This window comes from Telmatherina bonti (genome assembly GCF_933228915.1).
Source record: "Telmatherina bonti genome assembly, chromosome: 5".
NCBI lineage: Eukaryota > Metazoa > Chordata > Actinopteri > Atheriniformes > Telmatherinidae > Telmatherina > Telmatherina bonti.
Window position 1 is genome coordinate 9945148 of NC_136623.1, and position 13388 is coordinate 9958535.

The following is a 13388-nucleotide window of genomic DNA, read 5'->3' on the forward strand; positions in this document are numbered from 1 at the left end:
CGCTCCAGTCAGGTGTTTTCTGTTCCTCTCAGTCAGACTTCTGCACCTGTTGACAGGTATTTTGTCCCACTGTTCAACAGAAAAGTGCTCTAATTTGTCCAGGACCAATTTGTTTGTTTTTTCTTTCTTTCTTTAACTCAATTAAATGAAAAAAAAAACAGTGTGTTATATTACTAAATTATATTTTTGCACATTTTTTGTTATTGTTCCTTTTTTAAGTCTCCAGTTATTTGAGTTTAAATTCAGCCATTTCTTTATTGAATAAATATGAGCACAACTGTAGGCTGACCTGATTCTCCAGTAGGACCGGTGCTGCTCTGCCTGCCGCAGCCGCGGTAGGCTACTTCCGTTCCGCAGAGGGCGACAGGCACCAGCCAGCCTCGACGGTGGCGGAGGTCCAGACACAATAGAGAGGGTAAGTTTTATTACCGAGCGAGATACGTGTTTCTACGCAGATATTTCGACATTCAAAGGGAACGAGTGCGCAGGTTTGATGCTTTTGTTTCGGGTTGATGTCGAAGGAGAGCAGCGCCTTAAAAAGACAAAACAGGACGATCGGGGGGGGGGCGGGCTGCGGCTATGTGCTGGAGCGGAGTGGCTCCTCATTATAGCTTAACGGGGGGAGGGCTATGGCTATTTGCTGGAGCGGAGTGCTTCCTCACCATAGCTTATGCTTGAAATGCGTCGCTTCTGTTTACGGTTTGGCGTACAAGGTAGCGGTAAATTACGTCTATATAGCTGATTTCTAGATTCGTGTTGCTGCATTTTCATCCCGGGAAGTCGAGGGGCCTGAGTATGCGTTGCCAATCGGAGTTTAAAAAGGTGATGTTGGGGGGTGGGGGGGAGGCTAGCAGGTATATCTAGCAGTAACCACGAAGAAGGGAGTAAATTTAGCGTTTATATAAATTAAGCATAATTTCACATATAAATAGAAAAACTTGGGCTGAGTGTACAGTTGGGAAATGGTTAACTTCAGTTTGCGGTAAACAGTCGTTAGCTTACCGGCTAACGATACTTCGCAGCATCGCGGAAAAAAACGCGTGTATTAATCCGCGTTGCCAAATCTCGCGAGTGTAACAAGCTGCAGGTCTGAAGAAATTTGGCCTTTAATGAGGAGGAAAAACAACCCTGTTGTTTTGTTAAGTTTAACAACAGTGTTTTTTAAATGAATGTAGGCTAACAGACTAGACATGCAGCTAACCTTTATGTCGGTTGTAATATACTGTTTGTTTACACAGCTTTAAATTAAAGGCTGTTAAAACTATCTAATGCAGGGGTAGGCAGCTCCCGTCCTGCAAATGTTAGTTTCCCTGCTGCAACAAACCTGATTCAAATCAATGGCTAATTAGCAGACTTTTTTATGTCAAGTCTGCTAATTAGGTCTGATGTGTGCCAGGTGTGTTGCAGCAGGGAAACTCCTAACATTTGCAGGACTGTGGCACTCGAGGACTGGAGTTGCCTACCCCTAATCTAAAGTATTGTTTACCATGTTTACATTTTACCATGTTAATTAGCTCACTTTGTTAATATGCCATTATAAAAATGAAAGTTTTTGACCTTTTTTTTTTTTTTTTTTAGCAAATTTCATTCATTCATTAATTTTCCTAACTGCTTAATCCAATTCAGGGTCGTGGGGATGGACTGGTCCGCTGTCCAGGGTGTACCCTGCCTTTCGCCCAAAGACTACTGGGACAGGCTCCAGTTTCCCCATGACCGTGTTTTAGCAACTTCTCAGGCAAATTCATCACCTTTGCTTCTTTTCTACTTTAGTTTCCGGCAATCTTCTGCAATCCAAACCGGTATGTCGGATGAAGATTCCCGTGCCAGCACCAGCTCTTCTTCATCGCCACCTTCGTCAAGCCAGACCAGACAGAGGGACACATCTTCCAAGAAGAAACAGGAGAGCAAAGCCAGCATGAGCAAGACCTCCAAGCTGCTTTCCACCAGTGCCAAAAGGTAAAAAGTAGAAATAATAATCATAATTATAATAATAATAGAAATAATAGAAATGCTGTGTATGCTCTCTAAAGTTCATTCCAGCCTTATTTGTAAAACACCAATTCATAACAAAGTCATATTGAGACACTTTGAAAGACACATGCTGTACCTTACAGTTAATTGTAGTCCAGAACACACCCATCCACATTCGTCTAGTTTATAATAACTTTCCCATTAATAAACAAAATTATTGCCTCAGTATGGATTCCACCTCGCTTCGATTTAATCCCCCATCCTGAACATAGACGTGTCACAGGGACTGCAGCTCCCTGCCAGCTGAGAGAGAAAAAAGGACAAGTTTATGACCGTGATGTAACATCTTTATACATGGAGAAAAATGGTTGATGGTAACCCAAGCCAGATATAACTTCTCACACATTTAGCTGTCAAGCTCATTCCACAGAAGCACGATGCTTACAAGTTATGCCTCGTTGTGAAGGTGACTAATCAGGCTTTGCAGCGATCAACAGCCGCTAATATTTCTAAAGGTGCGAAATCATCAAATAAACAGAGATTTTCTGATATTTACTGACAAAGCAAAATGAAAAAAATGGATGAAATCGCTGAATGACTCCTCTTAGGTCTAAGCCTATAGCAGCTTAACTAGCGAGTGACAAAGGGTCAACCAAGCTGGACGTATCTATCAGCTTTTATTAAAGCTTATAGACAGTTTGGGGTTGATATGTAAAGGTTTGCATCCCTCAAAACAAGAAAAGAAAATAAACTTAAACCTGTTTTTCTGTTTGTTCTAATGAAGCCATAAATGTAATCAAACATGAGCTGTCTGCTCCTGTTTCCTTAGCTTCCCTTTCAGAACTAGATGGGTGTGTTTGGGTGAAACTCGGGGGTAAAGACTGGTCATTATTATTGAGGAACAGATCAGGATCTTGGAGCAAATCTTACTTTATATTTATGTTTTTAAAGGGTTTTAATAAATAACTTTATTAATGGTGGACCTCGGTCACCATCAGATGTTTTAGGAGGAAACCGCTGGATAAAGCATGTCCCTCAGACCCTTCTGTCATTATTTTCCCCTTGCTTAGTCGTCCAACTGCAGAAATGGACCAAACCAGCTCTTGAATATTAAATCTACCGGCTGCGAGTGCAGCTAAGAAACAGGAAAGTAAAAATACAGATCATCACACAAGCTGTGTTGCATTCATGCAGCAACTCCTAAAACGCCACTGGGGTGTAAAATGAATAAAAACCCAGACCAGTGATGTTCTTCAAAGGCCTTTTCCTCCTGGTTTATAGATCTTTCTCTGCTCCAACACTCCTGATTAAAATTTAATGACTCTCCTCACCTGCTTGTTGTCAGTTCTCTTCATGGCAGGTAATCTGGGACAGGTGTGTTGAAACCAACTGGACCCACAGAAACCAACATCCCTGCTCTGAATCAGCTCATTTACACAAGCTGAAACATTTGTTACGTTTACATGGGAGTTTTAATTCAGAATAAAAGTTAATTCTGCTTTAAACTGATGAAAAAACGACCATGTAAACATTTAAGTCCTGATGCTAATTTCTATTCGGAATTAAACTTAATTCCGATGTAAGTAGCTGGTTTATTCGCATTTTAATTCCGAACTATTTAATTCCTGTCATGTAAACCTTCATTCTGCTCTAAGTTAATTCCGGTCGTTCTGAGCATGCTCGTTACCTTGTCCTGTCCTGATGACGTATGTTGTTTGGCCTCCCGTGTTCGGTGGTCTGTCTTTCTTCTCCTTCTCAGTTGCTGCAGAAAGTGAAGTAGTATGCTTGTGTTGAGCTGCTACTTCACATTTATAATAAAAATAGCGACGAAACTGGTTCTTATTATGTAGTTTTTTTACAAGTTACGACTTCAGTTACAACGTATTTCATGTAAACCTCCATAATTTTCATGTAAACTCGTAGGAGATTACATTAATTCCGAAATATTAATGTGGAATAAAAAAGCACCATGTAACTGTAGCCAATGTGTCTGACAAGTCAAGCTCAGTGAGAACTCATGGGATTGTTAGATCATTATGTGACATGCACGTTGCCTTGTCTTTGGAAAAACCCTCCTGTAGCTTTAAGGTAAATCTGCATTATGGGCAGAGCTGTTGTAAATCAGTGGCTGATTGAGCATAATGACATGTGAGTCTACTTTGGTGATAAGCTCCAAATGAATGATAAACTGTGGCAGCAGTAGTAGCGGTGCTAATGATGTCCTCCTCGCTGTGACTGGCAGCTGTCATCAGTCATCCAGGCATTTTTCTTCTTTTCAGATCAATAGTTGTGTCACCTTATGAGGTAAAATTAAAAGCTATCTGATGCAATTCTTGTGCTTTCACTTTGCATCATGCAGCAGCCTGAACAGACCATAATATACAAAAAAAATCTGCTTTTTCAAAGGAGCAACGCTAAACTTCCCTTTATCTCACAATCTGTCGTCTCATAGTCTGATTTCCTTTTTCTATATCCTCCCTTCATATGTAGAAATAATCACTCCAACCTGGTTTTTCACTAAATCGCACATGTTGGCGATGGCACACTGAATGGATCGACGGGTTCAGGTTGAAGTTGTGTTCAGCAGATTTGGCCTCAGCTCTTCGGTGACTGATTTAGATTGTTTATGTGTGCAGGATTCAGAAAGAGTTGGCTGATATTACACTGGACCCGCCACCAAACTGCAGGTGAGTATTTAATGTTTACTTCATGGCTATTCCTTCGCTTTACTTGGCAATACTCAGATGAATGATTTCCCCTGATTTTAGCCATTTAAATAGCTAAAATCTCACACAAAAGCCTCATTGAAACGTTAAATTTGCATTTTTCTGTCTGTAACTGCACTTCATTTAACACTCAGGCCACCTGAAGCGTAGTAGTGTATAGTATTGAATACAAGATGGTTGTAAAGACAACAGAATTCAAGTTTCATATCAAGTAAAATGCAGCCATGGCATTTCTTGAATTTATTTATTCATTTGTTAATTTCATTTCATGTTCAGTTTAACTTTACATAGTTATACATGAACAAATAGGCACAGATAGGAGATTTAATCTTGGATAATCTGCCCCATAAAGCACGTTATAGAACGTTAATCGTTTACCTGACTGCTATTTGGTGGACAAATTGCAAATAAAGTAATCTGATGACATATTCTCTAATGCATGTTTATAATGAATAAATAAAATGATGACATTAGCTGTGCAGCTTCAGTTTGCATAATGAGATAAGATAAAATGTTTTTATTTGTTACCACAGTGAGGTATTTATGGTGCAAAAAAGAACAGAAAAGTAAAGGCTCAGAAAAACTTCAAAGGAATAAAATACAAATATATAATTAAAAACATATTTTTTTCAACATTTGCAATATGTACAATATTACATTTTATATTTGAGGTGGGAACTCTTTACTTGGTTGTTCTGCAGATCTTTGTTGTTATACTTCACAGTTGTCAAACTAATAATTCATGTTCAGGAATTCTCCTGTTTTATTAATTTAGTCGAATATCTGCATTTTATAAAAATAACTTATGACCTGCTCACACAAGCAAATATGAACAGCGTGGATTTGCATAATTGCACATTGACAAATGAAACATGAACAAGCAGTTCACTGAAGATAAAGCTGGACGTGACTCAGCGGAGCGGCTGCAGCCTCGGCTAAATTTAACCTGCGTCTCCTCGCAGGCTTGGAGCTGCAGCTGGCTTCTTCCTAATCGCACACACCGACTGGGACCGCAGCAGAAACCAGTGGGTTTTGTGTGTTTGCCTCTGGGAGACCAGTTCAGAGTTGCTTTTATTTTAGTTTTGATGTGTAAAGCTGTCTCTGCTCAGCCGTGGAAGTCGTCACGCGTTCAGACACTAAATGTGGGATGTCACTGGAAGTTGGATACCTGCCAATCAAAACGATGCACCCCGGATGATGCCAGATTTGAGATTAAATAGCCTCTAAATGGATTTAAATTATTCTTGATCCTATTAAACCTAGATAGTTTTTATAGGAGGCTGTAAACATGTATATTTCTGCTGTGAAGTTGGTCCTTTTAACATGAGAGCCTGGGGGGGGGGGTCGACTCCCTTTCGGAGCCTCTAGTAGGTACAGTTTTTTGGCATTTCCCACTTAGGCTGCACTTTTCCCTGCCGGAGGTTCCCGTCTGATCCCAGAGCGTGAATCCTAAACTCAGGTGTCCTGCAGGTTTTAAAAGTTTCCCTGCTACAACACACCTGATTCAGACTTCAACCGTGATGCCAAGCCCTGCGTAAGTCTGCTAATAACACAAGTCGCGTGTCATGATACCGGGAAACATCTAAAACTTGCCAGACACCTGGATTTAACCTTCACGCTGCATGGAAAAACTACATTTTTTCCTTATAAAAATGCAAAAAAAAAAAAACATGCCTACCTGTTTCAAAAGCAACACGACTCGATCGTCCTGCTCTGTCCCCCTTTGCATCCTTTCGTCCGCATCCCGAATGGGGCGGGAAAATCAAAACGAAATATTAAAAAAATGAGGATTTTTTTTGCTTCAGAATTTTAAAATAGATTTTTTTTTTGTTAAAATATATATATATATATTTTTTTTCAATTAAATAAAAAAAAAAAACCATTATAAAATTTGTCTTTTTTATTGTGGGTGCAGCAGGGCTGACCCATTAGCTTTGGACCTCAGGGTTCTTTTGTACTCAACACACACTCTTCAGGAAGCAAAAGTCCAGAAACCGGTTCTTCTTTTGGTCGTTTAATGGTTAAAAAAAAAAACCAAAAAAAAAACAAAACAAAATCAAAAATTACACAAAGAAACTTGAATCCAGACCTTTCTACAAACAAAATTAAAAGCAGTGTAGGTCAAAAGACTGTGTTGCTCCAAGGTCCAGTGGCTTCTGATCTTCTTTTCTTTTGTTTATTATAGACTGAGTCTAACAGCCAATCAAATTTTAGCAACCTGCATGTCACCAGTCATCTTCCTGAACACAGAACTTCAACATTTAAACATAAAATATCACAAAGCTATGATAACTGAAAATTAAATAACAAAGAAAAATGGCTACAACATTTATTATTTTTATTGATCTATTTACTAGTCGTCTTGGTCATTATAGCAGCAGAATGATTGTCTGCCTATTGTGTTGTTTTTTCCTAATTGAAATCAAGAAAAATGACAAGCAAAAAAAAGAAGAAGTTTTATACATCTTATTGTGTTTTTAATCTAAAAAAAGTCAGAAATATTGTCGAATTGTGAGAATCGCACTTTAAATCGAATCGGCTCCCAAAATATCGGAATCAAATCAAATTGGGACAAAAGCGTATCGTCACAGCCCTAATACTGATTACTCTCGCAGACGAACAGATCAATGATCTCTTCGTTGAAGAACAGCTGAAACGTTTCCCCTCCAGACACATCATTGTCCTCTAAATGTGGCCCTGCACGTTCACGAACCGTGAACTGTGTCACTGTATTTCAGCGCATTGGAGCGATTGCAAAAATTGGGCGCATGAATGCGCCGGCAGTGTGTTGAAGGTTAAGATCCCTTTCCTAAAGCTTTACTGGGAGGGAATCCTGCCGCATGTTTTGCATCAGCATCCTCCTGCAGCCTGTAACGGTCACAGCCTCGGCCTCCAGTACCGAAGCTACATGGCAACACCGCAGTTTCGCGATGATCATGATGAGCACACCGTGATTTACAGGCTTGGAGCGCACCTGATTGTAATCAGCACCTTCACTGAGCTTGCAGCAGCTCTGTTTCCCTCTGCAGCCACGTCGATCTCCTTTAAGTTGAATACAGGCGGTCCCCGAGTTACGCGGTTCTCGACTTACGTTGTTTCGACTTTAGGAAGCTCAATAAATAAAATTTTTTTGAAAAATAGAGCAAGTTTTGATGTTACAAGGGTCCAAAGCTCTTATGATGCGGAGGCCGAGACGACGCCTTAGTGCGTGATTTAATTGCTTGTACTTTTTTTTTTTTTTTTTTTTTTTTTTTTTTTTTTTTTTTAATTACGATGTATAAAACGTGTATTTAGGTAGCTATTTAGTTATTGGGGGGGCAATGTGAGGTATTTACAGATAAAGATCGGATTTACGCGAAATTTCAGGTTATGTCGCAGGGGTAGGAACAGAACTCTGTCGTAAACCGAGGAGCGCCTGTGTTCTTTTCTACCAGCGTTTTCCATGGCGAGGCGTGTGTACAACGAGCTAAATGACTCGTTAGCTAGTAAAAATCCATACATTAGCCGTATCCATGTTTAAGCAGCAGGATTTTTAAATCGTGGGGAAAAAGTAGCAGCTTATATCCTGGAAATTACGGTAATCAGAAGCTGATCGTGCGAAATCGCTGCCAACTGGAGATGATGACCTGCTGTAGGTGGAATAAGTCCGGTTTAATACAACCTGTGATCCAAGGCAGCCGAGAAAAAACTTATCCGGAAGTTATCTGAGCTCAGATGAGTTTATGGTTATTTAGGGTTGGATGGAGAATTATTATCTTTTATAATCAGCAACATAAAAGTTCTTCATTTCTTTTAGCGTCCAGTTAAAGAGCTCAAACTTAGATATAAACTCTGAGTCGCAGCTGTCGAGGAAACTGCCTCAACTTTGATCAACAAACAAACGCTAGGAGTGCAATCAATATTTTTTATGTTTGATATTCATGAGCCCTTCTCCCATTGGGGTATAAGCCAACATGTTGTGCATCAGCTGCTTTGAGGAAAAATCAATACGGATTACAGATCGTGATGCTCAGACACATCACAGGGGATTTGCTTTGAATCCATGAATGAAATAAGGCGAAAAGGAACGGCTTGTTTGCTTTGGAAGGAAAGTATCCTGGAATAGTTTCAGTAATAAATCTGCTCAATTTATGCATGAAAAATGTGAAAATTGGGGTTTAAAAACATCCCTCTTATCAAAAGCTTCGGTTTCTTAAGTGTTTAGAAAATAGAAATAATGAATATGTTGCCAGAAACATTGATTCAGTTATTGATATGTCAGTTTCCAAAGCAGTAGCCTATAGTCTTCATCTCCCTCCTGATCATGCTGTTTTCCCGTCAGACTGTATTATTTATGATCACACACAGTTTTCTGTTTGTCTGTGAGATCAGCTTTGTTATGCATGTTTTTCCCTATTTCTTTTCCTTCTGCATTATTGATGAGTTGCAGTGATCCATCCTGAGAAGTATCAGAGTAAACAAATAGAGGCATTGTTTAAAGTCGCAGCGCAGTAGTAGGTGTGTGTGTTGCATTTAACTAAGTATACTGGTGTAAGTCACGGTTGTCTGTCTGTCCGCAGTGCTGGCCCAAAAGGAGACAACATCTATGAGTGGAGATCGACCATTCTGGGGCCGCCAGGTTCCGTGTACGAGGGAGGCGTCTTTTTCCTGGACATCGCCTTCACACCAGACTACCCCTTCAAACCCCCAAAGGTACAGAGTTCAGCTTCAGTTCAGACATAAATCCTGCTAGGATTTATGTCACAAAAACAACACAAACAACCAGGTTGTCTGAATACAACATGCAGGCCTTAAAGCTGGAGATGGTAATGTTGCTCAGAGACTTTTTATTTTACTCTGGGTGAAGTGGTTCCTCGTCCTGATAGTAGTCTGTACATTTTGTTATCATGAACAATAAGGAATATAGTTAAACCCCTCAGTTGACTGTAAATCTGTAAAAACTCTGACCAATCCAAACATTCGGATCTAAATGAAGTTGTTCATTTCCTATATTTTGTAAACTTCTTCTCCCGGCTCCCCTCCTCCCCCTACTGCAGCGCATACCTGATAGCCTCACCCTGCATATAAATAGCGTTAGGATGAAAATACAAAGTAGTGAAGAAGAAACTCGAAGGTAAACATGAACTAGGGCTGGGCGATTAATCGGATTCTAAATGACACATAAAGTGGACCAGTTTTCACCAAAGTCTCCAGCTCATAATGGACGATTTGGTTCACAAACCCTGATCTCTGCAGCAAACCGTATCGTTACCCTATAGGTGACGCAGCCCCTTCCTTGAATCATGAAGAAAAACACGAAGCGGAAACAAAGCAAGAAAATGGTGGACATCTAGCACTTTGTGTTGCTAAGCAACAAAACATCCACAGTGTATTTAAACATCCGCTGATCCCTCTTTCTTCTTTGTGCCGCGTCACACAAGAAACGAAGATACTTTCGACCAATCGATGAGTCAAACTCCATCCATCAGGGTCAGATGAAGGAGATTACGGCTGGGCGATTAATCAGATTTTAATCTCAGTACAATCTGGGTTTTCAACAATGATAAAAATAAAAGGGTGTGATTATTTTTCTTTCTGCAGTTTCCTCTCCTGCTGTCTTCAGCTGCTAATCAAGCGTCTCTGGCATTGCAGCGCTGTGCTGTAAACTCCTCCCACAGCCGCTTTGCTTTCATTCAGACACTGTTTGCCAACTTGGCGACTTTCTCACTAAATCAGAAGACTTTTTTAGTTAAAAGCGACAAATCTATCAACTTTTACTGGAGTTATTAGAGACTTTTCTGGTGTTTTGGCGACTGACTGGCACATATTGTTCTGCAGTTACTGTAAGGAAGGAGCAGCGGGAGCCTCTCCCGTCCTAAAGCACTCCCAGGCGGCCAGTCTCAGTCGGCTCCGGCTGCAGGTCGATGTAGAATAACTGCAGTAGGTTGTGGAAGTTCACCTAAACATAGTTTATACCATTGTCAGTGACAACTGGCTGCATTATTTTCCTATACATAGTTCGGCGAGTTAAACACTGTAATATCTGTCCGTTAGGGGGCGTTACCATAGCAACGTGTTATTCAGCTGGTTCAAATCAGCTGTATTTTAACAGGTGAATGAGAGAAACGCGCTGTAGCCTGACAGCGGTTGTGTGGTATAAAATGTACATCCAGGCCAACATAAAATAGTTCCTAAATAAGCGGTAAAAGTGGATTAAACAACTCAGAACCGTACATTAGACGGTTATAATGCACGACACGGAGTCCAGAACACCACGACGCACAGTGTTGTTTATAAATACTGGATAATTGTGTTAAATAATCGAGATATCTGTTTCAGTCAAAATAATCGTGATTATAATTTTTGTCATAGTCGAGCAGTCCTAACATGGCGGAGAAAATGCAAGAAGGATTTCCCCGACCCGGCTCGGTTTCTGCTGCAAGATGTTCCAAAAAGCCTTACTGGTGTCATTATAGCACGAGCTCTAAAGCCCAGCAGATGTCCATGCATGTGAGCTTCGTCTGATAAAACATTAAAAGGGTATTTATGATTTCATCATAGCAACTTTCAACTGTGGTTTTGCAAGTTTTCCTGATGTCATGCAGCCACAGTCTTAAGCCTTGTTTGATTCAATTCCTGACATGGAATTATTTTTGTTAAAGTTTGGTAAAAATATGTAAAACAACGTCTAGTCAGACAGTAAATGGACTTCTTCGTCTCGACCTCGCCTGGTCTATGCAGGACTGCTGGAACTTTGGTTTCTAAAGCCGTTTCCACCAGCAGGCAGGTCAGAAGGCAGTTTTGTGTTTCCACAAGCAGAAACTGGGACGAGTCCCCAACATCCACCCCTTCTGTTGGTGTACCAGTCTACCCAATCTGATCTGGTCGTTGGTTGGTTAAAGAAAACGTCTCTTCCTGTGCAACCTGGCGTAGAAACAAGGCAGAAACGGCTTCTTGTTTCCAGCATTAAATTTCTCTTTAAATCTCCTCTAAAAATGGCATCATGAAGCAGCTTTCCACGGAGGCCCGAGCAGGAAGAAGAAAGAACACAAACTGTTGGATGATCGCCGTTCTTCTTTGTTTCTGAGTCATGTTTTGGTTCTGCTTTGAGGAAGACGCCGCGCTGCGGTGGCGTCTTGCTCTAACGTAGCCGAGGCGTCTTATCGCTGACGCCGCCTCTCAGGAATGGTTACGGTTGGCTGTCGCGCCCCGAACCCGTCGGTGGAAACAAGGCTTCAGCTATGGGGGTCGAGGCTGCTGAGCCTCTGAACCATACCAGGCGTGTGGGTGTATGAAACAACCCGCATGTTGAAACAGTCGTCTGACCGCTGATGCTCAGCTGATTCCACGACGCCCGCTATCTGAAAGCGCAGGCTGATGTGTGCTTGCTCTGATAAGAAGCTTGTTTGGCAGCAGAATGCTGCAACTTGACCGCAATATGATGAAGGCCATCTGAGAGGAGTCTTCATCCTCATCAAATACACAAGTTAACCCCCCCCCTTCATTATGATTTTTTTTTAGATAAGCTCATTACTGCTGTGTCTGAAAAACAGAGGTTTATATGTTTGTTCCCAAAGGACTGTTGACAACTCTCATGTAAGAAATGTGGTTGATGTGGTGACATGTGCTGATCTGCATTTGTTTTGTTTTAATTAATGCTTATTTCTGCTGCGATGTTTGAAGGAATGGCGATAGCGGCTTTATCAGCGGAGAAAATCAGGCTGAAAGAACAAGCTGTTCAGAAGGAATGGAAGAACAAACAAACACTCAGGAGTCTGTTTGCTTTGTCTCAAAACGACTAAACAAAGCTGACTTATCCAACTAGATTTGTGATAGAACACATATTTTGCTGTGTGAATCTGCCTTTATGTAAACATCAGCAGGAAAGGACCATAAAACTAGAAAGGCAAAGAGAAACTCTGGGTTTTTAATGTTTAGAGTCAAAGAAGCATGAAAAATCTTCTCACTAAATCTTTGTTTTTATGCTACATTGATGTGATAAACATCAGAATAGCTGCAGAGATTCTTTACCTTTCACTCACCCCAAAATGTTTTTGCATTTGATGCAACAAAAATCGTATTTTCTCCTGAATTCCAGGCAGATCTGAAACTGATAAACATTAGTGATTTACCTTTAAGATGAGCAGAAGTGCCTCTTTTCAGCCAGCAGAGAGCGGTGCTGTCCTGCATGCCAGACACCCCCCCCCCCCCCCCCCCCCCCCCCCCCCCCCCCCGCACACTGCAACATGCAGCCATGCAAGCTCAGCGTTTCACGGCAGATCAGCATCGGACAAAGTGAAACAGCAGTCGTTTCTCCTGTCGTGTAATGAGACTGCTCAGCAGTTTGCAATCAGTTAAACCCTTAATGCAATAAAAAATAAATAAGTAGAATAAAATTAGGAAAATATAACAAGAAAAAGACGAAAATAAAAAAAAGTTGAATCTTAAATAAATACAATAATAATGGTAAATACAATAGATGACATAAATTAATGACATAAAAATACTTTAAAAAAAAAAAAAGCAGGAAGTGGTTTGCAGCAAATTTATTGAAATAGGCGTAAAGGGATTAAATGCAGAATTACCTAATCTGTTCATAATAGTTTTAAAAAGTACAATAAAAACAAGGAGTAAAATTTGGATAAACAGAAAGACATATAAAGAAATATAATTAGAAAAATAAAAAATGGATAAAAAGATTATTTTATTTAA

The 13388-nt window shown here is 40.4% G+C and overlaps 1 protein-coding gene across 1 annotated transcript in view; it reads left to right on the forward strand.

The window, feature by feature from the left end:
- Positions 1-307: 307 nt before the first annotated feature.
- LOC306755875 (ubiquitin-conjugating enzyme E2 E1-like) overlaps positions 308-13388 on the forward strand; it is a 14588-nt gene continuing 1507 nt past the window's right edge. Inside the window, exons 1-4 of the mRNA XM_079240438.1 lie at positions 308-415; positions 1771-1956; positions 4608-4658; positions 9257-9389. Coding sequence (XP_079096564.1) covers positions 1802-1956; positions 4608-4658; positions 9257-9389 — 339 coding nt within the window. The 5' untranslated portion in view covers positions 308-415; positions 1771-1801. The remainder of the gene's footprint in view (positions 416-1770; positions 1957-4607; positions 4659-9256; positions 9390-13388) is intronic.